The sequence below is a fragment of the Sapajus apella genome, unplaced genomic scaffold (assembly GCF_009761245.1).
Source record: "Sapajus apella isolate SASKATOON/1434 unplaced genomic scaffold, GSC_monkey_1.0 scaffold32, whole genome shotgun sequence".
Classification (NCBI taxonomy): Eukaryota; Metazoa; Chordata; class Mammalia; order Primates; family Cebidae; genus Sapajus; species Sapajus apella.
In genome coordinates, this window is record NW_022436972.1 from 10,563,833 (window position 1) to 10,589,936 (window position 26,104).

The 26,104-nt window shown below is 34.9% G+C and overlaps 2 protein-coding genes and 1 long non-coding RNA gene across 26 annotated transcripts in view; 2 read left to right on the forward strand and 1 right to left on the reverse strand.

Moving 5' to 3' along the window:
• Nucleotides 1-565: 565 nt before the first annotated feature.
• Nucleotides 566-9,194, forward strand: EXOSC8 (exosome component 8). Its single transcript, XM_032294509.1, has 11 exons — nt 566-829; nt 2,264-2,300; nt 2,495-2,558; nt 2,942-3,015; nt 4,370-4,415; nt 5,449-5,554; nt 5,647-5,692; nt 6,489-6,585; nt 7,665-7,785; nt 8,361-8,467; nt 8,790-9,194. Exons 1-11 carry the CDS (start codon nt 813-815, stop codon nt 8,903-8,905), a joined length of 831 nt encoding a protein of 276 aa, XP_032150400.1. The 5' UTR covers nt 566-812; the 3' UTR covers nt 8,906-9,194.
• Nucleotides 8,918-26,104, reverse strand: part of SUPT20H (SPT20 homolog, SAGA complex component) — a 49,450-nt gene continuing 32,263 nt past the window's right edge. For 12 of the 24 annotated variants that reach the window (XM_032294506.1, XM_032294507.1, XM_032294496.1 and 9 more), the window contains 11 exons: nt 25,982-26,014; nt 25,065-25,182; nt 24,151-24,253; nt 23,845-24,003; nt 21,822-21,891; nt 21,264-21,418; nt 19,160-19,215; nt 16,792-16,908; nt 11,743-11,848; nt 10,173-10,273; nt 8,923-9,422 (listed from right to left, as the gene is read on the reverse strand). In XM_032294506.1, the coding sequence (XP_032150397.1) occupies nt 9,285-9,422; nt 10,173-10,273; nt 11,743-11,848; nt 16,792-16,908; nt 19,160-19,215; nt 21,264-21,418; nt 21,822-21,891; nt 23,845-24,003; nt 24,151-24,253; nt 25,065-25,182; nt 25,982-26,014 (1,156 nt within the window). In that variant the 3' untranslated portion in view covers nt 8,923-9,284. Of the gene's footprint in view, nt 9,423-10,172; nt 10,274-11,742; nt 11,849-16,791; nt 16,909-19,159; nt 19,216-21,263; nt 21,419-21,821; nt 22,129-23,844; nt 24,004-24,150; nt 24,254-25,064; nt 25,183-25,981; nt 26,015-26,104 lie in introns of all 24 variants that reach the window. The other 12 variants (XM_032294490.1, XM_032294491.1, XM_032294492.1 and 9 more) reach the window with 9 other exon arrangements.
• Nucleotides 12,238-12,667, forward strand: LOC116562323. The gene is made up of 2 exons (XR_004273875.1): nt 12,238-12,456; nt 12,578-12,667. It is a non-coding gene; the product is annotated as an uncharacterized LOC116562323 (long non-coding RNA).

The following is a 26,104-nucleotide window of genomic DNA, read 5'->3' on the forward strand; positions in this document are numbered from 1 at the left end:
TAGTTTTTATAAATTTTGGTAAAATAAAACAAAACTTACCATTTTAATCATTTTAACTTTACAATAGTGAGTGGCATTAAAAACATTCACAATGCGGTGCAACCATCACCATCTATCTGTAAAGCCTTCCTAGCTCCCTCCAGGTTCTGGTAATAACTAATTGCATGTCCTATTTGGGGCATCCTCATGCTAAAAAAAAAAAAAAAATGCTGTTTATCAGACATTCAAATTTAACTTGGTATCCTGTATTTTATTTGGTAACCTCACGTCGGAGCGAGATGGCAGCCTTAAGCACGACACAGTCTACAACACAAGCTGATGCTTAGGAGCCAGTTCCAGGACCTGCGGAGCAGAACGTGGTGCGGATAATGAGCGCATAAAAGTTCAGATCTCTCAACGTGCTGGAGCAGAGAGCCCTTGACCAGGGAAGAGGCAAGGTCAGGGCTCAGCCTAAGTCACAGGCGGAAAAAAGACGCAGAAACATTGGAATAACGCGCTACACGCAATGCTTGATTCTTCGCTGGAAACCCTGTTTTCTCCGAAATATTGGCCTTATTCTGAGTGACAGCACCAGCTTTTTTATAGGACACCTTCTCCTTCTCTAACAGCAGATTCGTCAAAATACGTCCAAGCAAGGAAACCTAGAAGGGCGTCTGGCCAGGATAAAGTCTAAGCCAAGGCGGGCCTCTCGTCGCCTCCCCGCCTTGGAGTTTCCTGTGGAGTGAGCGGCCCGGGCATCCGTGTCGAAAGTGCGGTGGCGGAACAGGCGCGTAGGCGAAGAGCGGCGCAGGCGCAGACGCGCGGGCGGGAAGATGGCGGCTGGGTTCAAGTGAGTGTTGGCGGCTGGAGGGTCGAGTTCTATACCCTGGCAGACGACGGCTTCCTTTAACTCTTAGCTGAGATTCTCACCTGGAGGGCGACCCTTTTGGAGTGCCATTTCCTTCCTTGTCGAAGCAGGCGACGGGCGGGAGGACCTGGAGGTGGTCGTAATGAAAAGAAAGGGCTTCTTTCCCCTAGTGGAACGGGAGATGAAAAGGACTGTAGTTCCATATCCGCTGCGAGCGCTCGTGAGCGTGGTGTGTAGTGAACGTGCAGTCCCAGGAGACATAGTTGTAATCTTTTAAAGATTGTGGCCTGGCGCGGTGGCTCACGTCTGTAATCCCAACACTTTGGAAGGCCGAGGCGGGCGGATCAGGAGTTCGAGACCAGCCTGCTCTACATGGTGAATCCCTGTCCCTAATAAAAATATAAAAATTAGCCGGGCGTGGTGGTGGGAGCCTGTAATCCCAGCTACTTGGGAGGCTAAGGCAGGAGAATCGCTTGAACCCGGGAGGCGAAGGTTGCAGTGAGCCGAGATCACGCCACTGCACTCCAGCCTGGGGGACAGTGAGACTCTTGTTTCAAAAAATAAATACAAATACATAAAGATTGTTGCGTCAGAGCCACATACCGCCTGATTCTCCCTCTCCCGTAATTTATTTCTAAAAGAATCATGCCTCGCTCGGAAGGTTTTTGTGTGTGTAGCCTATGGACTTTCTTAAAGTTTTTTAAAAAATGGATAAAATAGGATTCCAAAGGAAACCCATTATGTTGAAATAGTTATGTATGAATATAAACTCCGAAGTCATGATATAGTAGTATATATACTTGCTTTAAAATTTACCCTCTTAAACAAGATCTAGTGACGAGTCTAGAAGTACCTCGTGGGATTTCAAAGTAACAGCCTCAACATACCGTACCCAAATGAATACATCTGTGGTCTCTGTGTTTGTTAAAGTTGCAGGTACTGCTAATGTTACAATCGTTTATGGCCTCCAGTTATAATTGAAGAATATGCTAAGTTTCAGTTACAGTGAAAATAAAGATGTACGTTTTTTGTTTCCTGAGTTACCTAGTACGATCTAACTATTCAGGTTCGCTAGTTTATGAAAATAATCTCTTTTCATGATCACTAGATCACTCTGAATCCTTGTTTCAGAGCAAAAAATGACATGATTTTTCTGACACCTAGATTAATCCGCTTTTAAAGAGCTCACTCAAAGGGCTTTTAGACGGCAATCTTTTAATCGATTACAGCAGAGTTAAAATAGCAATTGGATGTGATTACTACTGCAAGAGTTTTTACTTTCTAGAATTACTTTTAGTTAAAAATTGTTTCAATTTCTGCTGTATCACCACATTCTAAAGAGCTTTGCCCATTTCTGGATTTATGTTAAGATTCATCATTTATCTCAGATATATATTTTTTTAACATGTGTTTCAGAACTGTGGAACCTCTGGAGTATTACAGGAGATTTCTGGTGAGTAAAGTTTATGTACATGTTGTGCCTTTTGATAACAATGGGCATCTTTTAAAGATAAATTTCAAGTAATTTAAATAAATCCATTTGAAGTAACATTTAATGTGTTTCCCCTGATGGGTGTAAAACTTGTGATAGATATGTAAAGTATGTAACAGGTAGAATCTTTTTATATGAACATTATATTTATTTAGAAAGAGAACTGCCGTCCTGATGGAAGAGAACTTGGTGAATTCAGAACCACGACTGTCAACATAGGTAAGGATGTATTTTCCACTTTCAACTGTATGATAATCCCAAGTTTTAGTCTCTGAACCACCTCAACAGTTTTTCAACCAAATTCTTCCTGTCTAAATGATTTGATTTTTTTGTCAAGAGATTTTTTATCCGTACAAAAGCCCTGTAACTGAATGAAAAATGATTAACACAAATTCAAGAACAGGTGAATAATTATTTAAACACGAATTTTAAAGTTTTATATCATTTAAAATTAATTATTCCAACTTGAAATACATTTTCATAAGCAACTGACAGGTGTAGCAAGATAATCATACACAGCAAACTAACACACTTAATGATTATGTAGGTAATTTTGTAGCCGTTTTCCTTTTATGGACTTTTCATTTTGCTTATCTTTTCAGGTTCAATTAGTACTGCAGACGGTTCTGCTTTAGTGAAGTTGGGAAACACTACAGTAATCTGTGGAGTTAAAGCGGTGGGTACAAATATATCCTATTGAGATTTGAATTACTAAATTAGCCTCCTCTATTTATTAGATTATAATTTACTCCTAAAATTCTGTTGATTTGGCAGTTGGGTGTCAGTTTTTAATTTCCCAAGAGCTTTCACTATGAGTGTTAGATAATATGACCCAAGCTTAATGACTAATTGAACATTTGTCAAATGTACCAAAATGAAATAACTTTTAAAATCTTAATCACTCTTAAAAAATTTGGTTATATAATTTGAGAAATTAACAGAGATTTTTGGTGACATCCTTTTAGCTGGTGATGACATTTAATCTGTGTAAATGTGTAGAAAATTAAAATTGTTGAAAAATTTGAGAGAATAATGGCTACTATTTATTGAGTACCTGTTATGTTCCAGATACCTTTTTAGGTGCTTAGGTGCTTTACAGAATTATCCACTTTAATCCTTACAACAATGATTTGTTCTTTCTCTCCACCTACTGTTTTATAAATGAGGTTCAGTAACCTGTCCAGGTTCTTCCATGATAAACCTAGAGTGATACATAACAGTAAGATTTGAGAACTCCCTCCTTGCCAGGTTTTATGCCTGGGATTTAACAGCTTTATCTCATTTGGCCCTTATTAGTAGTCCCTAGGAGTAGTAGACACTATTCTTCCCATTTGACAGATGAGGAGTTTAAGGTTAGAGGTTAAGTAACTTGCCTAAAGTCTCAGCCAGTAAGTGTGGCTCTGAAATTTGAACTGGGTTAGTGATTACAGAGCTTTTGCTTTTTTTTTTTTTTCCCCCTTGAGATGGAGTCTGGCCCTGTCACCCAGGCTGGAGTACAATGGCATGATCTTGGCTCACTGCAACCTCTGCCTCCCGGGTTCAAGTGATTCTCCTGCATCAGCTTCCCAAGTAGCTGGGATTACAGCCGCCTGCCACTGCGCCTGGCTATTTTTGGTATTTTTAGTAGAGAGATGGCCATGTTGTTTGCCATGTTGGCCAGGCTGGTCTCAAAACTCCTGACCTCAGGTGACCTGCCTACCTCGCCTCCCAAAGTGCTAGGATAACAGGTGTGAGCCACCATGCCTGGCTGAGCTTTTGCTCTTTACCACTAAAGCAGCAGTTCCTAAATGTGGTTGTATCATCTGGGGAATAAATAGAGATTCTTGGCTACTGGGTGGGGGCACAAACCCAATTAGTATTTTTTAAAAGATCTCCAGGTAATCTTGAGCAGCACTGTAATGAAGTCTATTGTACTATAGTACCTTGTTATCTTGTAGAGCTATTGTGAGGATCAGCAGCACCAATACTGAATTGTCTTCATAATTTTTTAGTAGCTTCTTTCAATAGGAAACATTTCTTTGCTACTATAGGAATTTGCAGCACCACCAACAGATGCCCCTGATAAAGGATATGTTGGTAAGTTAAACGATTTTGTAATTTTAATACGAATACTTTTAACACATTTTGATAATTTTAGTTAAGTCCTACTAGTTGAGTTGATGTAAAGAAAATTATTCCTAATATTCAGAAATATTTAGGAATAAAACACATTCCTCAAAAGTTTTCCATGTATGTGTTAGTAAAAGATAGCATAATAGCAGGATATAGAATTTCATACATTTGACCTTTATCAAACTTGGTTTCTCAATTCTTGTTTATACATTCATATATCACGAAGTAAGAAAATAGAATTTTGGCCGGGTATGGTGACTCATACCTGTAATCCCAGCACTTTGGGAGACAAGGCGGCAGGATCACTTTAGCCCAGGAGTTTGACCAGCCTGGGCAACAAAGGAGACCCCCGTCTCTACAAAAAAATAAAGTTAGCTGGATGTGCCAGTGCACACCTCTGTCCCAGCTACGTGGGAAGCTGAAGCAGAAGATTGCTTGAGCCCGGGCTGTCAAGGCTACAGTGAACTGTGATCATGTCACTGTATTCCAGCCTGAGTGACAGAGTGAGACCCTGTCTCAAAAGAAAAAAAAAATAGAATGGAATTTTTTTTTAGTCAGAGAACTGTCACTGCACACTTTGTTTCCATAAAGATTCTTTATACAACTGCTATTTTTTTCTTGTCTTGGAACCATCTGTTCTTTATGATAGAAACCAACATTTTTTAAATAAGAAAAACAGAGGAGCTATCTTCAGTTACAGATTGAGGTGTTTTGAAAGATACCAGGAAAACTTTTGTGAAGGATTTAGGAGAATTAAGGCCTAAAATAGATTTTTAAAAAATGCATATGGGGGAAAAAGAAAAATATAAATTTCATTTTATCTAAGTCTAGGAGTCTTACAGAGAACAAACAGAATATAACTCTAATGTTCCAATGCGTTCCACTCAGAAAAGCCTATCCATGGCTATGGTTGCCTTTGCTGTGGATAATACCTTTAACCCATGAGTAATCCAGAAGTTAAAAAGTTTAGTTCATAGCTGCAGAGTGTTTCTTTCAGTTCCTAATGTGGATCTACCACCCCTGTGTTCATCGAGATTCCGGTCTGGACCTCCTGGAGAAGAAGCCCAAGTGGCTAGCCAGTTCATTGCAGATGTCATTGAAAAGTAAGAGCACCATATATATAAAATCCGACTATATTTCATTTTCAGATAGTTTTTGACTTTTCACTTACTTTGCTCTTTGTCATTAAATCAAGTTCACAGATAATTCAGAAAGAGGACTTATGCATTTCTCCAGGAAAGGTAAGAGGAATAGAGAAGCTTTTAAGTTCTTACTAATTCTGAAGGGATTTTTTGAGGGGGAAAGTGAAGAAAATTAAAGCAACCAATCAAAGTAGCCTTAAATATGACTGTTTACAGATTTTAGAGATTCAGTAATTTCTTACTCTATAATTCTCTAAATGAACCATATTGTTTATAAAAAAACAAGTTTGACTAACTTATTGCATCTGGGAGCTACCTTTTTAATTGAAGTAATTTTTTCCCCCTTAACTTTTAGAGAAAAGTTCATTTTTTATTCTTTGTAGCAGATTAATTGCTAATCATGTTAACGTATGTTTATGGTGAAACCATACAGTAGATTCCAAAAGTCTTATTTGAAAATGTAAAACTAGGTTGATTAGAAACTAGAGAGGCTTTCCTACCAGATCACATAAACTGATACGTTAGCACTGTAAAACCTAAACATTTCATGCATTATGAGAAGGTGCCTTTTGAATTTTAGCTAGGGCTTTCAAAACCATCTCCCTCAACTATAACCTCTCAATAAGAGTGGAAGTTCTTCTATATCTGTAGCTCCATTAAAGGAAATGGACAAGTTTGCCATTTGTCAGCTTGGTAATCAAAAGCCAGCTTTTACCAAAACTTGTCTACTTCCTTTTGATTTTCTCCTTTACAAAGGTAAAGCATTTAAGGTTTCCGAGCCATAAAGATTATCTTGCTTGTTTAACCAAGGGTTCTGTGGTTCTTATGTCTAAGCGAATAGTATGTTCTTCCCATTAGAAGGCTTTAATTTTCTTTTGTGTTAATTCTGTTTTAGCTTGCCTGGGTTCTATACTGTGATCTCATTTGCCTTGACTATGATGGAAACATTTTGGATGCTTGCACATTTGCTTTGTTAGCAGCTTTAAAAAATGGTAAGCAGCCTTTAAAAAAAGGCAGTATTTCCACAAATGGTTTAGAATGTTGTTTTGTGAAACTTTTCATGTACATTTACTTTCATATGTTTCCAAATTAATGAATGTAATACTGACATGACTTTCCAAATATAGTTGATGTAAATTCTCTAACTGAATGCTGTTTAAGATGGCTGCTTTGACTGTACCCATCTACTTAGGTTAGGACTTCGTTCCTTTCCAAAATATTGGTTGGGGAAGTAGTTAAGAGTTTAACTTCTGGCTAGGTGATTGGTGAAGATCTGCCAGTATCCTCATAGTTCTTTATGTGATACTACCAAAAGAAGTAGAATGGATTCTGTTGTTTTTACTGTGAGGCCACAGTAATAGTGAAGTTTCTTAACAAGGAGTCTAGGTTGACTGATTATAGAGTTCAATGACTTGTGCATATTCCCTATCATTGCACTGCTGAATTGGTAAGAACAAATAATTGGAGATAGAAAATAAAGTTAGCACAGTAATATTATTATAGAGTGGTTAAAGCAGAGACTTAGGTTTGAATCCTGGCTTTACCACTCTGTGCTGAAGTTTCCTTATCTATAATAAAATAAGGATAATAGTACTTCTTTATAAGAGTATTGATTATATGAATACAATGAAAATGTGAAAATGCTTAAAACAGGACCTGGCAGATATAGATTAGCTAGACATGTTATCTATTAGCAATCATTTTTATTTCAAAAATGGGTGCAGTGGCACATGCCTATAGGCCTAGCTACTGGGGAGGTTGAGGCAGGAGGATTGCTAGGAATTCAATCCTAGTCTGGGCAACATAGCAATACCCTCTCTAAAAATTAAAAAAGCAAATCATTTTGACTTCTTAAACTTTAAAAAAAAAATTATGCAATAAGCACTAGGTAGGAATGTCAGATGCTGTGAAATGCAATGTATATCCTCTGTATTTACCTTAGTCGTTGTAAGGTGCTTTTTAAAAAGGAATGTTCTGGGCAAGTTAAATAGAGGCAAAGGTGAATTTAAAAAAAAAAAGCTTAGAAACCATTTGTCCATTAGACTTATTTTACAAATTTGCCTTTTCTTAGTACAGTTGCCTGAAGTTACTATAAATGAAGAAACTGCTTTAGCAGAAGTTAATTTAAAGAAGAAAAGTTATTTGAATATTAGAACTCATCCAGTTGCAACTTCCTTTGCTGTGTTTGATGAGTAAGTTAATCAAACTTACTTTAAAATTTTCTATATTTAAGATTAGGGTAATTGATGTTCAGCCTTCTAACTCTTCAGAAATGCTTATGGTGACCCCACATCCTAGTTTTCCATTAACACTTCAATTTATACTTCTCCCTGCACAATTATTTCTAGTCAACCTATTTGCTTTCATAAGCATCCTGAATTGGATGATCAGTTGTGTTCCTTTTACTTGTTCCTTACCTGTGTAATGTTAATTTTTCAATTCTTTCACTAAAGATTTACCTGAAGTTATCTTCAGTATTTTTCAAGGATTTTAGCATGTTCAGAAATACAAAAGCAGGGCCAGGCATGGTGGCTCACACCTGTAATCCCAGCACTTTGGGAGGCCGAGGCCAGAGATCACTTGAGGTCAGGAATTGTAGACCAGCCTGGCCAACATGGTGAAACTCTGTCTGTACTAAAAATATAAAAATTAGCCGGGCGTGATGGTGTGTGCCTGTAATTACTTGGGAGGCTGATAGTGTGTTTAGTATTTTTAAAGTAAAATTTGTTCCATCGATTGATAAACTTACACTTTTTTCTTTTTATAGCACTTTGCTTATAGTTGACCCTACTGGAGAGGAGGAACATCTGGCAACAGGAACCTTAACAATAGTAATGGATGAGGAAGGCAAGCTCTGTTGTCTTCACAAACCAGGCATGTTCTTGCCACTTCAGTCCTAAACATATGTAGATGAAAACTCAGTCTTAGCTTTAAATTAGGGAGGGCCAAATGGAATATGGGATATTTTATTTACCTAATTTAAGTTTACTGTGGTTTCTTAGCTACCTCAAATTTTCTTACATCTTTATGGTTTATGTCAGTGGTTCTTAAACTTAAGACATACATTAGAATCACTTGGAGGTCTTGTTAAACTAACTTGCAGATCTTGAGACTGTACCCCGATTTACATTATCCAATTTTTTGTTTTATAATTTGACATGATATTAGTGTAAGTATTGGAAAAATAATTTTTCAGGTGGAAGCGGGCTAACTGGAGCTAAACTTCAGGACTGTATGAGCCGAGCAGTTACAAGACACAAAGAAGTTAAAAAATTGATGGATGAAGTAATTAAGAGTATCAAACCCAAATAAATATCCACCACATTTTCAAAACAGATTTGTAAAAACTGTATTTGTTAACACTGTGCACAAATGTTTTGTACTAAATAAATCTCAGACTACATTCTCCTGAAAGATATTTCTAGTATTTCTTAGATCACTTCCATATATATTATGTATAGTGAAACCATTTTTAAAAAGCAATGACTTAGGCAAACCAACCCTAGTTTGTTAAACCATTTCCCTGTTTTTATTTAAAAATGATAAGGTTGTGCTTCTGTATAAAGTTTGTACATCTAGCAATGTAAAATACTGACACATTTAAAAAAAAAACAAAAAGGAAGTAGAAACTCAATCCTTTTGATTCAATGCTCTTGTGTTTTTAAAAAAGGAAAAAAAAATAATGCAAGACTCAGAATTTTGGAGTGGTTGGCGTGCCTCTCTTCATTTTACTTTTTGACTGGCTGCCTGTATGCCGATGACGATGTAGCTGAGCTGTTTGTGCTGCTGCTGCTGCCATAGCCATTTGATGCTGCAAGAATCGCAACTGCTGCAAAAGGGAGGGAAAAAAAATCAAGTTATGTTAAATGCAGGCAGGTGTGGAAAGGTTCTTTTCCTGAGAGTGATGAAAACAACAAAACTGAAAAAGGGAGAAAGCACCAAGATAACAAAAGGGACTATACCACATTGAGACAATGCACAGTCAAACAGCACCAGTGGCACAGAAGCCTGCTGAGGGCTTTAAAAATGATTCTTGGCAAACTTCCAAATTGTTACTTTGCCCTGCCAGTCAATATTGTAGTAACTCAGCAACTTCAGTTACCATTTTGTTGTATAATGATAGTTTATAGCAACATAAAACAACCCTGAATATATCAAGATAGTCAATTATAACATGCTGACTTTCCTTCCTAAAATTATGGTATAACATTTTTCTAAATAAACAGGTATGACATTTACTAACAGGAACACTTTTCTGCAGTAAAATATTAGAAAGTTAACAATTGGCACTTAAAACTGTCTATTTCAAAATATACTGCATTCTAGAAAAATGTATGTTAATGTGCCACCAGCACTTCATGAAAAATTTTAAATTAGAAAGTATGGCTTAAATGTACAAAATATATTCAGTGCTCCAAGTTGACTGGCTAAAATGTCAGACTTTAAAATTTGCTAAATTATTTATAAATTACTGTATAGTCTTAAAAGACAGTCAAATAAAACTAAAGCAAGTTATTTTGAGGTACTTTTGGAGCTGAGTATCTTTAAAAATGTAATCAGAGTGAAGTTGCTGGATTACTTGTATCTGTTGCTGCTGTTGAAAGGCAGAGGAGAGCTGGAATCTCTGCTGAGGAAGGCTTTGCTCAGGTCTGTTCTCGGCAGAGCCAAGCTGAGACAACACTACAGAGAGGAGAAGGGGAAAGCAGGGCAGTCAAAAAGTTTGAAGGCTACCAGGGTTAGAAAAGGACAACATAGAAAATGAAATAATAGAAAAGTTAGCAGTATGATTAATCTTAAGTATCAAATCATAGACATTTCAGAATAAATTTAGTATATAGTCTCCTGTTAGTTGGGGGTACCACTGATTATGGAACTTACTGGACACAAGAGAAAGGAGTGCATTATGTGTCAAAACACTGAACCTCTCCTCTTGCATCTGTATGGAATTTGATACTGGTGCTATTTTGTTTAGAAGAGTACATTATTTTTTAAATATAACCAACAAAGTAGGAAAAGGGAGATGGAAGAAATCTAAACTATTGTAACAACAAAACTGGTAGACAGACAATTGCTTTAAACAAAAGATGCTGCAATGAATATCAGACTATTAACAACAAAGGTGGTGAACTGAGACTGAGCATTGTTATTTTTCAGCTGAGTGGGACAACAGTAATCAGTTCAACACTCATTTTACGTATGAGGAAGTTTAAGGCCAACATGGTTTAAGTGGCAAGTCTGTGGCTAGGAACATTCTCATGATTTTTCAAACTAGCGTCCTTTCTACTGAATTACACTATAGCTCTTTTCGGAAATTCACAACTGGTCTGATAATGGTACATATCTACGTAAACTTAACATTTGGGAATTCATTACCTCTAAATTGAAACTATGTAAGGATTACTTACTGCCAAAATAAAGATCTTGATTATTCTAAAGGACTTCTAAAGGCATCATAGTAAGCCCACTTAAGATGCTGATAACTTAAGATGCTGATAACATAGTCACTCATTCAATCATCAAACTCTATCATAGTTTTCTTATACATGTGGCTTACTGTTAAGTATGAAGTTAGAATTATCATCTTCAGCTAACAAGATAATATTCATTAAGACTAAATCTTTAGTTCACCATTTACTGCTGGATGTGTTGAGAAGTAATTTAATCGTTTTTTTTTTTTAAATGATAAAAGTGGCTTACAGAAGTTATGCTACTGACCATTAAGACTTCAGTCATTTATGCAACTACAAGTTACGAGAATGAGACAAAATATTATGCAATGTAGAAAAATTCAGTCTTAACCCAGGAAAACTGAAAAGTTATTAATTAAGATAACTACTGGCAAACACTGACAACAGCTCTAGTAACTTCCTAGTAAATTGGATAATTATTAAATTTTGCCGGTAAACTGTAACATAAGGAAAATACAACTGTGGTAATTACGTTAAGTCAAAGCTCTTTTAATTAATCCACTATCAAATTAATGAAAAAATCTCAGCCATTAATTTAATAGTTCACACATTAAATATAGCTTTACTTTTTCCTGTTTACTGTTTGCAAGGGAAGGAAAAGAAAGTAATTTAAGTGGTGAGATCCCAAATAGATTAGATATGTTTACTAAATTCAGCATATAAAGTTATGAAGATACCTACCAGCTGCCTGTGACTGCATAAAACTTCCTACTCCAGTAAGGTTAATGACAGCAGCTTGCTGAGCAGATAAGGCCTGTTCTTGACTGGTTGAACCTTGTTCAGAACCCTGAATAAACAAATTAATAAATGACTTGAACAAGAAGGAAAAACAAATTTAAGCTGGTAAATAAGTATTTTTCCTGTATGAAAGAAAGTATCAGTATTTAGACTAGTCTTGTAAAAAGAATAACAAGGAAAAAAGACTTCAAAGGTATTTAGAATAAGCAAGAATACATTTATAGTATTTGAACAAAGAAAGCTTTATTTTTCAGTGCATCGGTATTGATTGATTGATTGATACTACCTTCATAATGCCTATGGCTTTTATAAAGCTTCATGGAAACAGTTTTTTAAAGCTTAAAACACCCTTTGTAACATAACCATAGTACTAAAACTTTTAGTCAGCAGCCTAAGTCAAGAAAAGGAAATAAAAGGCATATAGATTTTATAGGAAAAAGTAAAATTGTCCTTATTTGCAAATGGCACAACTGTCTGTAGAAAATCCTAAGCAATCTACAAAAAAGCTCCTAGAATTAGTAAGTTAGTTCAGTAAAAGGGCACAATACAAGATCAACATACAAAAGTCAGCACTGTATATATTGGTAATGAACATGTGAAAAGTAAAATACCATTCACAACTTCTCAAAAAAAAAAAAAATTAGAAAAAAAGCTTAGGTATGAATCTTAAGTCTAAGAAAACATGTACAGTACTTTTATACCAAAAACTACAAAACATTAACTTTGGCCTAGATAAAGACATACTATGTTCATGTACTGGAAGACTCACATCATAAAGACGGCAGTTCTTCCCCAAATTGATCAACAGGTTTAACTCAATTCCTTTAGAAATGGCAGCAAGGTTTTTGTAGATATAGACAAGATGATTCTAAAATTTATATGGAAAGGTAGAAAACCTACATTAGCTACAACAATTTTGAAAAATGGTATGGGAAAAAAACCTGCCTAATTTTAAGACTCACTACAGTGAACAAGACAGTGTGGTATTGGCTAAGGAGTAGACATACAGATTAATGAAATAGAACAGGGAACCTAGAAATAGACCCACCCAGATGGACCCAACTGACTTTTAACAAAGGTGCAAAAGTAATTCAGAAAGGATAGCTTGGATATTGATAGACAAAACCAAAAAAAAACCAACCAACAAACAAAAAAAGGACCTAAGTTGCACACCTTGTACAAGAATTAACTGAAAAGGGATTATAGGTTCAAAATAGGAAACTATAAAACTGTTAGAAAAAAATGTAAGAGAAAATCTTTGGGACCAAGGGCTAAGTAAAAAGTTTTGAGACATGATACCTAGAGCATTTTCCATAAAGGAAAGATACTGTTAACTGAGACTTCAGCGAATTAAAACTTTTGCTCTGCAGAAGACATCCTTTGGTACCACCTAAAATAGTGTCTGAAGTAACATTTCAGTATGTAATGGCAAGCCAAACATTTCAAAAGTTACATTTATCTTGACAGGAACTCCCTGGAGATAGAGATTGGACAAAAGAGCACATAGCTGAAAGGAGGGTATGTTATTGAATTTGGAACCCGGTTCATGAAATGAACAACAGAATAAGGCAGACCACATCACTACCAAAATGGAGCTCTGATAAAACAAAAAAGCTCAAAATGCAAAAAAACTAGCAGTGATACAAATTTCCCCCCAAAACACTCCACAAACCTAAGGTAGACTGTAAGCCACCACCATAAATGGAATATTCAAACAGGAGAAATAACGATTAAACAAACATTTTGAAGAAGAAAAATAAACACTAAGAAATAAAAGAACTAAGGCTAAAACTAAAAGGATGAAAAAAGATGTACAACACTAACATTAATCAGAATAAAGAAACAAGAAATATTACCCTAAGATAAAGGTCATTTGTTAATGATAAGGGTAAATTAATCAAGGATATAACGATCCTAAATGTATATGCACCTAACAATATGGGCTCAAAAAACAACCTTTAGCAAAAGGAGAAATAGAAATTTCCAATTTTGTTTGAAGACTTCAAAACTTCTCTCAGTAACTGAAAAAACATGTAGAAAAAAAAGTATATAGAAGACCTGAATAATACCATCAAATACCCTGATCTAATACAGAACACTCCTAACAGCAGAATATGCATTTTTTTTTCAAGCATATGTGGAGAATTCATCAAGACAGATCATGTGCTCAGGCACCAAACAAACCTCAACAAACTTAAAAGGACCAAAAATGTTCTCAGACCACAGTGGATATAAACTAGAAATCAACTACAGAAAGATAATTTGGAAAATTCCCAAGTACTTAGAAATCAAACATTATCTAAATAACTCATTTAAGAGGAATCCATAAGACAGAAAATTCTATGGAACAAAATGAAGGCACGGCATATCAAAATTTGTGGAAAGTAGCTTAAGCAGTACTGAGAAGGAAATACATAACATTAAATGTTTATTTTAGAAAAGAATGACCTCAACACAATAATCTTAGCTTCCACTTATGAAACTACAAATTATCATCAAGAAAACATTCCAGAAATAAAGAACTGACTCTACACACTAAAAGGACCCACAGGAAAAATAAAATCAATTCTGACACACATCCTAGTGAAAATATTAAACATTCAGGGCACACTTCTAGGCAAACTGCTTAAATAAATTTACAAGAGCAAGAAAATTAGACTGGCATCAGATTTCTCAAAAACAAATTTCTAGGCAAACTGCTTAAACTTATAGGAGCAAGATAATTAGACTGGCATCAGATTTCTTAAAAACATACAAAGCAAAACAACAGTAGGAAGCATTTTTAATAAATTTAAAGGAGACCTAAAACTAGTGAACATTTAGAAGAAAAGAAGTGAAAACATTTCAGTATATTGCATTTGGCAATGATCTTCAATATGATACGAAAAGCACAGGCAAGAAAAGTAAAAAGAAACGAACTACATTAAAATAAAAACACGTGTGCAATGGATACAATCAAGAGTGAAAAGACAACCCATATATCTGTGAATCAACATCTGATACGTGTACATAAAGAATGAAGAACTCCTACAATTCAGCAACAACAAAAAATAATCTGACAAAAAAACAGGCAAGGGACCTGAAATAGACTTTTCTCCAAAGATGATATACAAATGGCCAACACACATCTGAAAAGATGCTCCACACCACTAACCGTTAAGGAAAATGGTTAATTAAAACCACAATGAGATTATCACTTCACACCCATTAGGATGGCTGCTTAAAAAAAAAAGACAAAAAAAAAAAAAAGGCAAAATCCCCAAAGACCCAACCACCACCAGAAAATGACAAGTGTTGACAAAGATTTGGACAAATTGTGATCTTTGTGTGCTGTTGACGGGAATGATGTAAAATGGTATAGCCACTATGGAACAGTATGATGCTTCTTAAAAAATTTAAAAATTACCACATAAACCAGCAATCTAACGTCTGGGTATAAATCCAAAAGAGTTGAAGGCGGGGTCTCAAGGAGATAATTGTACGTGCACATTCATACTAGCATTATGTACAATAGCCAAAAGGTGGAAGGTACCCAAGTACCTTGTTTATCCATTCATCAGTGGATGAACATGGTATATACAAAATATGGTATTTACAAGTATTATTCGGCATGATAAAAAACATTCTGACACATGCTATAACATGAAGGTTCCTTGAAGACTTTATGCTAAGTGAAATAAGTCAGACACAAAAGGACAAATAACTATATGACTACACTTATATGAAGTATCTTGAGTAGTCAAACTGATACAAACAAAGTAGAATAGTGGCCCAGGGGAGGAGGAAATAAAGAGTTGTTTGGGAGGCCTTGGTGGGTGGATCACGAGTTCTGGAGTTCAAGACAAGACTGGCCAAATGGTGAAACCCTGTCTCTACTAAAAAAAAAAAAAAAAAAAAAAAAAAAAAAAAAAAAAAAATTAGCCAGGCATGGTGGCAGATGCCCTGTAACTCCAGGTACTTGGGAAGGCTGAGGCAGAGAATTGCTTGAACCCAAGAAGTGGAGGTTGCAGTAAGCCAAGATTGCGCCACTGCACTCCAGCCTGGGTGACACAGCAAGACTCCATCTCAAAAAAAAAAAAAAAAAAAAAGTTGTTATTTACTGGATATAGTTTCATTTTTACAAGATGGAAAAAGTTCTATAATAGAAATCTGTTGCACAACAATGTGAATACACAACATTACTGAACTGCACACTGAAGAAGTTAAAATGGTAAATTTTATGTGTATTTTACAATTAATTTTTTTGAAAGAAAACAAAGGATTTTATATCTAGCCAAAAAATCTTTAATGTGGTTAGAATTAAAAAATGGTAAGCATTGAATGTGCCCTTCCTGAGGACTCTATTAGAAAATGAGCTTTATCCAACTAAGACTTAGCTGGGGGAAACTGGGCAAAAGGAATGGTGAATATTCCATATAATTTTGAGACAGAGAAACTTACATGTGGGACCCAGGAATCAGTATTTTTTAGTTTCTCAGATTACTCCAGTGTATCCAAAGTTTAGAAACACTTGTACTTCCTTCTACTGTCATTTATTGCAGTTCTTATTCAATTTCATTCTCTTTGGCAGTGTACACATTTGTTTTGTGTGTGTTCCCACTGCCCTACATTTTATAATAATAGGGACATCTCTATTCTAATAGCAATGAAATCCTAAAAACAGAAAGATAATGATGGGGTAGAAAATATATGAGTGACAGGGGCAGAAAGACCTAGCTTTGAATCTCTGGCTTGGCCACTCACTGTATGGCTATGAGCAAGCCATTTATCTGAATCTCATTCCTACTATGCAAGATGCAGGTGATAGCATCTATTCAGTATGGTATGACTGTTTTATTAGGAATACGTACCCAATAGCTGATTGCTACCACTGTTAATAAAAACAGTACAGGAAATGTTTACACTAACAAAGCACGTGAAGTATGCTTGAAATATACCAGAAAATGTTACAAATTTGATGTAAAAGCATATAGAAGACTAGAAAACTCATACCTGCTCCCCTGGCTGTTGACTAGAAGTTGTGGGCTGCTGAGGTTGCTGTGGTGTAAACTGAGAAAGCTGCTGTTGCTGCTGCTGCAGAGTGTTAAAAATAAGTGAACCACCTGGAAGCTATTAAGAATTTAAACAAAAATTAACCAATTTCACATTATTTTATACCAAATATTTAAATTTAATTCTACAAATATTTTTGGATCATTTGCTATTTGTCATTCTTTTAGTTATTGAGGAAACAGGTGAACAAAAAACAAGTTGGCTGCCTTTAAAAAAAAGATATATTTAGAGGCAATTTTTAAGTCCTATTTGGGTTCCCAAGTATGTTAATACTCTTAAACATAAATCTTTCTGCTTCAAGTTAGTAGTTAGCTATCCCAATTCAAAGGCTACTTTTTATTTCGCTCTTTTTATACATTAATACGAAAGAGCATTAAATACACTATAAAGTACAAACAAGCAGCTTATGAATCAGAAATGTATATTACAAAAAGCTACCCCCCACTAATTTGTTCTAGTTTTGCCAAAAACACAAAATTACACACCACCTTTTATATAACACAGTGAAGAATCTCAAAGCTGAAAAAGTGCATTTAGATGTCCATATTTATTTTGAAGACCCCTACTTTCTATGTCATGACAGAGAAAGTAGGGGTCTTCAAAATAAATATGGACATCTAAATTGTTGAAATTTTCTTAGAGATCAGTCTCAGTGTTAACAGGAATGGAAATCCTTTAGTTTATTATATTTTTCTACATTTATTATATACTGATTGAGGATGGAACATTTGACCTATGCTATGTCCAAATTTACCTAATGATGAGCTGTGACGGATATAGGTAGATACTTTGACCCAGGGATTTTTTTTTTTTTTTTTTTTACTATACAGACCTAAGAGTTCTATATTTGGTATTTTTTTGGACAAGGACCTCAAAGTGGTCCATATATAAACCCCTATAGCTTAAAATGGAAATGTAATTTGAATGTAATTAATTCAAATTTAAAAAAGAATTTTTTAAGAAGCACTCATAAAACTCCAGGTTAAAAAGAAAAACAATACTTTTCAAATATACCAAAAAACAAATAAGTTTTTCCATTTTAAGCTATAGGGGTTTATATATGGACCACTTTGAGGTCCTTGTCCAAAAAAATACCAAATATAGAACTCTTAGGCCTGTATAGCATATTAAAAAAAAAAAAAAAAATCCTTGGGTCAAAGTATCTATCTATATCCATCACAGCTCATTAGGTAAATGTGGACATAGCATAGGTCAAATGTTCCATCCTCAATCAGTACATAATAAATATAGAAAAATACAACAAACTAAAGGATTTCCATTCCTGTTAACATTGACACTGATCTCTAAGAAAATTTCACAAGCAATATGCCGGAAGGTAGGCTAAACAAATGCAATTTGTGGGCTTGTCCATATTATAAGACATTGTTATGCAATTACTGTCTGCAAACACATGCATTGTGTATAAGCAATAAGTTTTAAATTTTAGCTCTAATGAGAATTTCCCAATCTGTTATTTCTGAGTGCCAGGGTGGCTGATCTTTTATTGTCATTTCCCATCAATCCATAGCGCTGCTACGTCATATATACAGATCTTTATATTCATGTCTATCTATTTGCCAAACTACTACACTAATAGCTTACTCCTTCTTTAAATTAGAGGACCTGGCATAAGACCAGGAATGTTGTAAATTCACTCCCCCCTTTTTTTTTCCTTTGAGACAGGACTCACTCTGCTGCACAGGCTGGAATGCAGTGACACAATGTCAGCTCACTGCAGCCTCGATTTCCTGGGCTCAAGTGATCCTGTCACCTCAGCCTCTCGAGGATCTGGGATTACAGGTGCATGCCTGGCTAATTTTTTGTAGTGATGGGTTTTACCATATTGCCCAGGCTAGTCTTGAACTCCTGAGCTCAAGCAATCCACCCACCTGGGCCTCCCAAAGTGCTGGGATTATAGTTGTGAGCCACATACCTATTTTTAAAATCTCCTTCAAGCACAAAAAACAGTATTACATATATGTACACATAAAATATCTGTTGGGAAAGCAGTTATTTTCTAAATATACCCACTACTATTATTGTAGGCAAACATCCTCCCTGGTAGGTGTAAATTCTCCCCACTAGCACAGCTAGTTCATAATTAGGCAGGGCTACTGGAGCCAAAGCGTGGTATATAGGATACTGATTCTTTTTTATCCACTTGATCATACAAAGGTAGCAATAATAACCACACCCTTAGAAGATTCTAAATAGACCTCAGAATTTCAAGTGCTGATACATATACACATTGTTTAGAAAAAAAGTCAATGTATAAAAAATTTAATCAAAAGCAGTATTTCAGGTTTACCTGGAGTAGATTTAAGGGCCTGAGACTTGAAGTATTTTTTAAACCAAATGGAACACCTGTTAAATAAAATGCATGGTTATAACAGAATTGAAGGTTTATTACACATGAAAATAATTTATACTTTAGTATATATAATAATCTTATGTACTTTCTGCACAGATATGCTTATTTTCCATACTTCAAAAATATCTTAAAAACAATAAAATTTTTTTTCAATATTTATCAATCCTGAGATTTTATTCAAAATTGTGAAGCACCAGATGTACATTATATTCTCTATTTCAGAAACTGAGACTTCTTTTTCATTCTTCTGTTGGCTGAACAGAGTCATCAAGAATTATGTGAACACCATGGGTATAATAAAACTAGCACTATTGTGCAAATATATTCCAGGTACTGGCATCTATTTACATTTCTCAGTGCTACATAGTACACTATAATAATCCTATCTCTAAGAACTGGTGTGCTGTATGCTATTTTTTTGGACTACAAATGCTAATCAGAATGCTAAAGAATGTTGCAATTTGTGTATAAGGATCAAAACTGCGAGTTAGGAGACAGTGCTCTGTTAATTCTGAACTTATTCCTAAAAAAATCTGTTATGTAACATAACATAGAGCATAGCTTAAAGCTGGTGGTGACAAACTTTTTCAGTAAAGGGCCACAATGTAGGCTTTGTGAGCACAAATGACCTTTGATACATCTTCTTTTTACAATCCTTTTAAAAATGTAGTAACCATTCTTAGCTTAGGCTGTGTGCTGTAGTTTGCTTACCTTGGTCTCAAGGTATGTATATATTTTGCTTACTAACAAAATATACCAATCTGAACACTATTTAAACATGTATCTAGTTCTCTATCAGATCATTTTCAAAAACAATTTGAGGCAAGAAATGCACATGTAATACTAGCGAAGCCTTGTATAAGAAACCAAAAAGTATAATCAGAATGAAATTTGGCAAAAATATCCCTTTCTGGAAAAATTCTCATTTAAAAAAATGGCTTAACTCCCTTTTAAAAGTGGATGACATCTGTATAATGCTTTCTAGCTTTCGGCACTTTCATACTTAATTTATTTCTCTTAAGTACCAACTGAAGATATTTTTATTCCCACTTTAGAGTGAACTGAACTGAGGCTAAAGGAGAAAAATGTAGTGACTTCTGTAAAGCCCCAATTTAGCAACTGAAGCCACGTGTAACCGGTACAACTGGTAATTACACACAAATATCCTAAACTCAAGATGTGATTCCATTTCCAGGACTTTTGCCACTAAAACACATTTATGCTTACTAAAATAAGAACACTAGCTAGAATTAGGAAATTACAGCGACATGTTAACGTGTTTAATTATATTCTCTGGGTTCTCTTTCTCATAAGTCACAGAAAGTTTCTAGTAAGTTTTTCTAGATTGTTTTTTCTATTAAATGTTTCCTCAGTAGAAACTGAATTGTTTCAAGATATTATAATACATTCTTTTAAAGAGCATCAAAAAAATAAGCACAAGTTATTATAACTGTTCTGTACAGGTAATAACTACTCCTAAATAAAAGAACGCTTATTATGTCTCAGGCACAGTTTAAGCACATAATCTGTATTATATTTCATTTAATCCTCATGACTATAAGTTATTATTGCTATTCCCATTTTACTTATAAGGAAAATTAGACACAAAGGTAACTTTCTCAAGATTACACAAATTAAGTTGCACAACTGGGATTCAGGTTGAGGTAGTTTGGCTCCAGAATCCAGGCTCTTAACTGCAATGCAGTTGCCTCTTGTGCACAATGTATATTTTCAAAATACAGTTATTTTCCCTGGAATATAACTACAATGACAATAAGGCTACCAAAATTGATTTTGTTATTTGGAAAGTAAAAGAAAGATGTGTACAGACTCAAAGGCTTACCAAGTTTTCCATAGAAGTTGATTGCTAGATGGCTTTTAAATCAAATATCAGAACTTTAAAGGCTTTTGAAATGAAATACCTGTGATATAATACTTCATGAAATAATGACATTAAATGCCTTTAGCATTACTCTTAAAATTACATTTTTACTTTAGCATATACTTTAATTTTTTTAGAGGTTATTTCCAACATTCTGACCTGCTTGAGAAGCTGCCTGCATTGCACTGGGCAATGCATTTGGTAGCAGACCTCCTGAGGGTAGAAGGCCGCTCAGGTTTATTCCTGCAGGAGTTATGGCACCAGTGTTACAGCCCAGCATGGGGTTTGAACCACTCATCAAAGCCTGGGCTCCACTGCAGGAGAATAAGACAAAGCATTAAATTTCACTGTAAAAGGAAAAAAAAATCAGCCACATAATTCCTCAGATTAAAAAACATACTACTAAGCAAACACAACTAGTTATTTATTTGTCTTAAATTTCAGAGATGGTAATGCAGAGGATAAACAGGAAATTCTAAGCTGCTATCAAGATGAAGTACCAAAAAACAAAAACAAGATGAGGTATCATCTTTGTGCAGTTAACAAATGTATTATTTAAAATTAAAACATACATGTCAGGCAGCTTCTGTCCATATCTAAACTATTCCTGTTCAGTCTGAGTAATATGCAGTTTGTTCTTAATTTCAAAAATTAAGAATTTAGATTGGTAAAACTATTCTTTAAAAAAAAAAAATCAGGACATCAATGCAAACTTACCAAACAGAGCTCACTACATTGATGAAGTTAAGTCCAGCAGAGTTTGCCATGACCTGGGTGGCCGTGGTTCCTGGAGTTATAGATGTTACCATGGTGGAAAGAGGAATGGTTGTTACAGGCATTGCCTGGCTCAGAGACCTTTGCTGCTGAGCAAACTGAGTTAACAAAGTGGGCTGAGGGGTGAAGCCTGAATCTTGGGGAGTAGGGGTGGCTGAAGGGGTACTAGGAGTTGAGCTCTGAGCATCAGGAGGGTGTGGGGTCGATGAAGGGGTTGGTGTAGGAGTAGATGGCTTAGGAGTTCCAGATCCTGCTCATTGAGAAAAATAAAAATTGCTAGTTTGTTATAAATGGCCAGTCCTTTTAAAATAAGGTTAATGGAATCTTACTTAGCACTGACAATTTGTTCTAGTTTTTTTTTTTTTTAAAGCAGTTAACTGCAAGTGTTAATTTCTACACATGATACATGAGTGTTGCTACACTCAATTACAATTAAGGATGCAGTATATCACCTAAAAATCCCATTAGAGATGCCATTGCAGTAACAGTATAAATATACAGTTATATTCTACCACAATACCCATTTAAAAGTTAGTTTCCTACATGCTGCCCTTGGCCTAAAAAGTTCAAAAGGAATTCAAATTAATTTGTTATTTACTATTTCATTAATTCAAGACTTCATTTAAAAATATTGCTTCTTTAGTGTAAAAGTCTGAGATAAACTGTGAACATATTTAATAAGTTACATATGGTTAACAATCATATTTGGCACCTAAATATACATGTTTAATTCCTAACACATCAAGTTTATCCTGACAAACAAATTTATAAAAAACAGTAATAAAGCAAATATCTGATAGATAATACTGCATCTTTAACAGTAACTGTGTACTTCTGTTTAAATGTAGAATGTATAGAAAATCTGTTGTGAATGAAGTATGCACAGTTTATCAATTTTTTAAAAAAACAAAAACAAAAAACAAAAACCAAAAAAGTAAAACCAAAAGCTCTTGAGGTGTTTTCTTTTTTAGCTTTCATGTCCTGCAGAAAGAAAGGAAAGAAATGTGAATGTCCAGAAGCTGTCACTCAACCCTTACTTAAAGTAACAACTGTGTGCAGTAGATTACCATAATCCATACCCACAACATAAGAAGTGTGAATAAGACTTTCAGAAAATTTATATATTTTTCTTTGTGCAAAACAAGAAGGCAGAAAAATTACACCTTTTGAGCTATCAAGATAAAGATGTTTATATCTAATGCGAAGACCACCCTATCACTGTGCAGTGTACTAAAACTTTCAGCATATATTAGCTATCTACAAAAAATCTAAAAAACTGAAATGACTCTTTTCCCCAAATTGGTACCTTTCAGATATTTACTAATTTGAAGAAATTCTCCCAAACTAATGCTAGCATTCTTGTAAAACTCTTCTTGATGTTAAAAAAAAGTATTCAGTAGTAAAAATCACATTTCAGTATCTTCAGAATAATGCTTCATGATCATAACATTTTAGTAACTGACAACAATTTATAAAAGAGTGTAGGAGTGTTGTTGAAATATTGTTTTTCAGTTTATTGTATCACCACCTTGGAACTAGTTGACTTCTTACATATACAAAGATAGGACCTGCAGCAACAACTATTATGACATTTTTTTTCATATCAGCCACACAATTTACATAAATATGTAAAATATTCCTAGGGTACACTGGAATAAAAAATATTTTGAAATCTTATTGCCACATGTAACTACTAGATTATTTTTTTAAGGAGATGTGTAGGTTGCAAGTCTATAAGAAAGGTATACGCAGAATGCATACATATATACAGAAAAACAAGTACAATTACAATAGAGACATAATACATACAATCAACAAGAGCTCTGCCTGCAGCTTCTAGCAACTTATACATTTTGGGTACACAGTACATTCAGATATCACTGCTTCACAGGTTGAAAAAAGCTGTCTTAAGAAACACTAATGCAAAAGCTTATGAAGATTTAATGAAGAATTAGTTATGACTCACTTTGTGATGAGCTGGCAGGTGATAGGGCAGCTGGAGAAAGCATGCTAACTTGATTGAGATCCACAGATGATTTCCGAGGAATACTTGATGGTTTAGAAGAAGGAGGAGGAGTTGGAGATTTGAGAAAGCTGCTTGTCTGTTGTGGTGTAAAATAGTTACCTAGAAGAACATAAAAGTTATTTTCTAAATTTACAATTCAAAATTCTGTGAACTGTAGAAATCAAAATGGGGGCAAAGTTTTAAAAAGAGATTATGATTATATAATGTTTCTTATTCTAGACTGTAGAAAACTAAGAAATGTAATACCTGAGGAACTATTTCCTGAGCTTGAGGGAAGTTTGATTGGTGGGGGTCGATGTTTTACACCCTTCCCCAATACTGAAGACTGAACTGACACGGTTTCAGTTTGCTGAAAGACAGTGACATTAAGCATACTTGTTAAAATAAATACTGCTATAAACCTCAGATAAAAACACAATTTTTAACTCTGCGAAGTGCTCTTAGTAGTTAGATTGAATACTACATGTATTACAGAGGAAATTTCACACAAAGACCCATGAAATATATTACAGTACACATAAAGAATGGGGAAAAGATTTCTGAGTAATGGGGTGGGAAGAAAGAGTTTTAGGGAGAATGGCAGAGGAGTAAGATGAAAACAAAGCTTCCACCCTTCCATGCCTATCAAAGGAAAAGTAACAGCTGTTAAAGTCAAATAACTAGAACACAGGTATTCGTTATAATTTTTCTTTTATCTTTGTGTACATTTAAAAATTATATTACAGTTAAATTTAAAAAAAAGGCAAAAGTAAAAACAAAACTAAACAGTACCTCCACTCCTCAAAAAATGATCATTTTTTTGAGACAGAGTCTCGCTCTATCGCCCAGGCTGGAGTACAGTGGTGCAATCTCGGCTCACTGCAACCTTCACCTCTGGGGGACAAGAGATTCTCCTGTCTCAGCCTCCTGAATAGCTGGGATTACAAGTGCGTGCCACCATGCCCAGCTAATTTTCATATTTTTAGTAGAGATGGGGTTTGACCATATTGTTCAGGCTGCTCTCAAACTCCTAACCTCAGGTGATCCACCCGCCTCAGCTTCCCAAAGTGCTGGGATTACATGTGTGAGCCACCGCGCCCGGCCTCAAAAAACGATTCTTAACATTTCTCGGATTACTTGTGAAACAACTGGGCCAAAGAAGTAACATTAATGAAACACACTTCTGTTTCTTTCGCTGGAGAAACCTGACTCAGGCTGGCTGAGCCACTGGAGCTGTGTGACATCTTGACCGGACATTTAGCTTCATTCTGGACTAATTCTTGGTACTGGTTGACTACCCTAAAATATCAAGAGAAAACAGGTAAAGATTGGATAACCAGTTTTAAACAGAAATTTATTTTATAGGAAAGAATAATAATGGAGAAAAAAAGGTTCTGTCAAAATTGACATATAAATTAAAATCAGGCAATTTGTCTTCGTGTTAAAAGTACATAATTTTAATCTGTTCAAGGAAAAATTGTCTAAAACATTTTGCTAAATAACAATCTAAAGATATACTTTCAATATCTTATTTATAATACAGAAATTGCAGGGATTACTTAAGTAATAAGCAGCCAAAGAAAATATTCACTTCCCTTCTTAGATTCTGATTAAAGTACTATCTAGAAATCATCTTCCTTAGCTACAGTAAGTGTATCTAAGTTTTCTTATTTAAAACAAAACTATATTTTAAACATTTTTTTTTGTTTCTTTAATTATATGAAAAAAACATCTTAGGTATTATAATGCATTGGAAAAATGCATTTAATTCCCCCCAAAATCTCATCCCACAAAAAGAACCAATCTTAATAGTTTGGTGTATCATAAGCTTTTAAACATTTTTCCAGAATCAATAAGGTTTTAAATTTGGAAAGGACCTTAGAGATTTTACTGTCCAATGCCCTAATTTTACAAGGGGCCCATAAATATTGTATATATGGTTAATACATAACCATATATCAAAGTTTTTAACTCTTAGTGAAGTATTCTCTAACCTATAAGGGTGAAAAATTTTTCATATCCATCCTGACCAAAAATACAGATGCAAAATATTTTTCATATCCATCCTGACCAAAAATACAGATGCAAGTATTTTTACCTCTCAGCATCAGTCTTTGAGCCAATAATGAACCTAAAATGTTTAAGGGAAAAAAAAGGAGAGAAAAGAATTAGGTAAAAGTTGTCTTAAGGAGCTTTGGGATTACTTTTGAAATCTTCCATG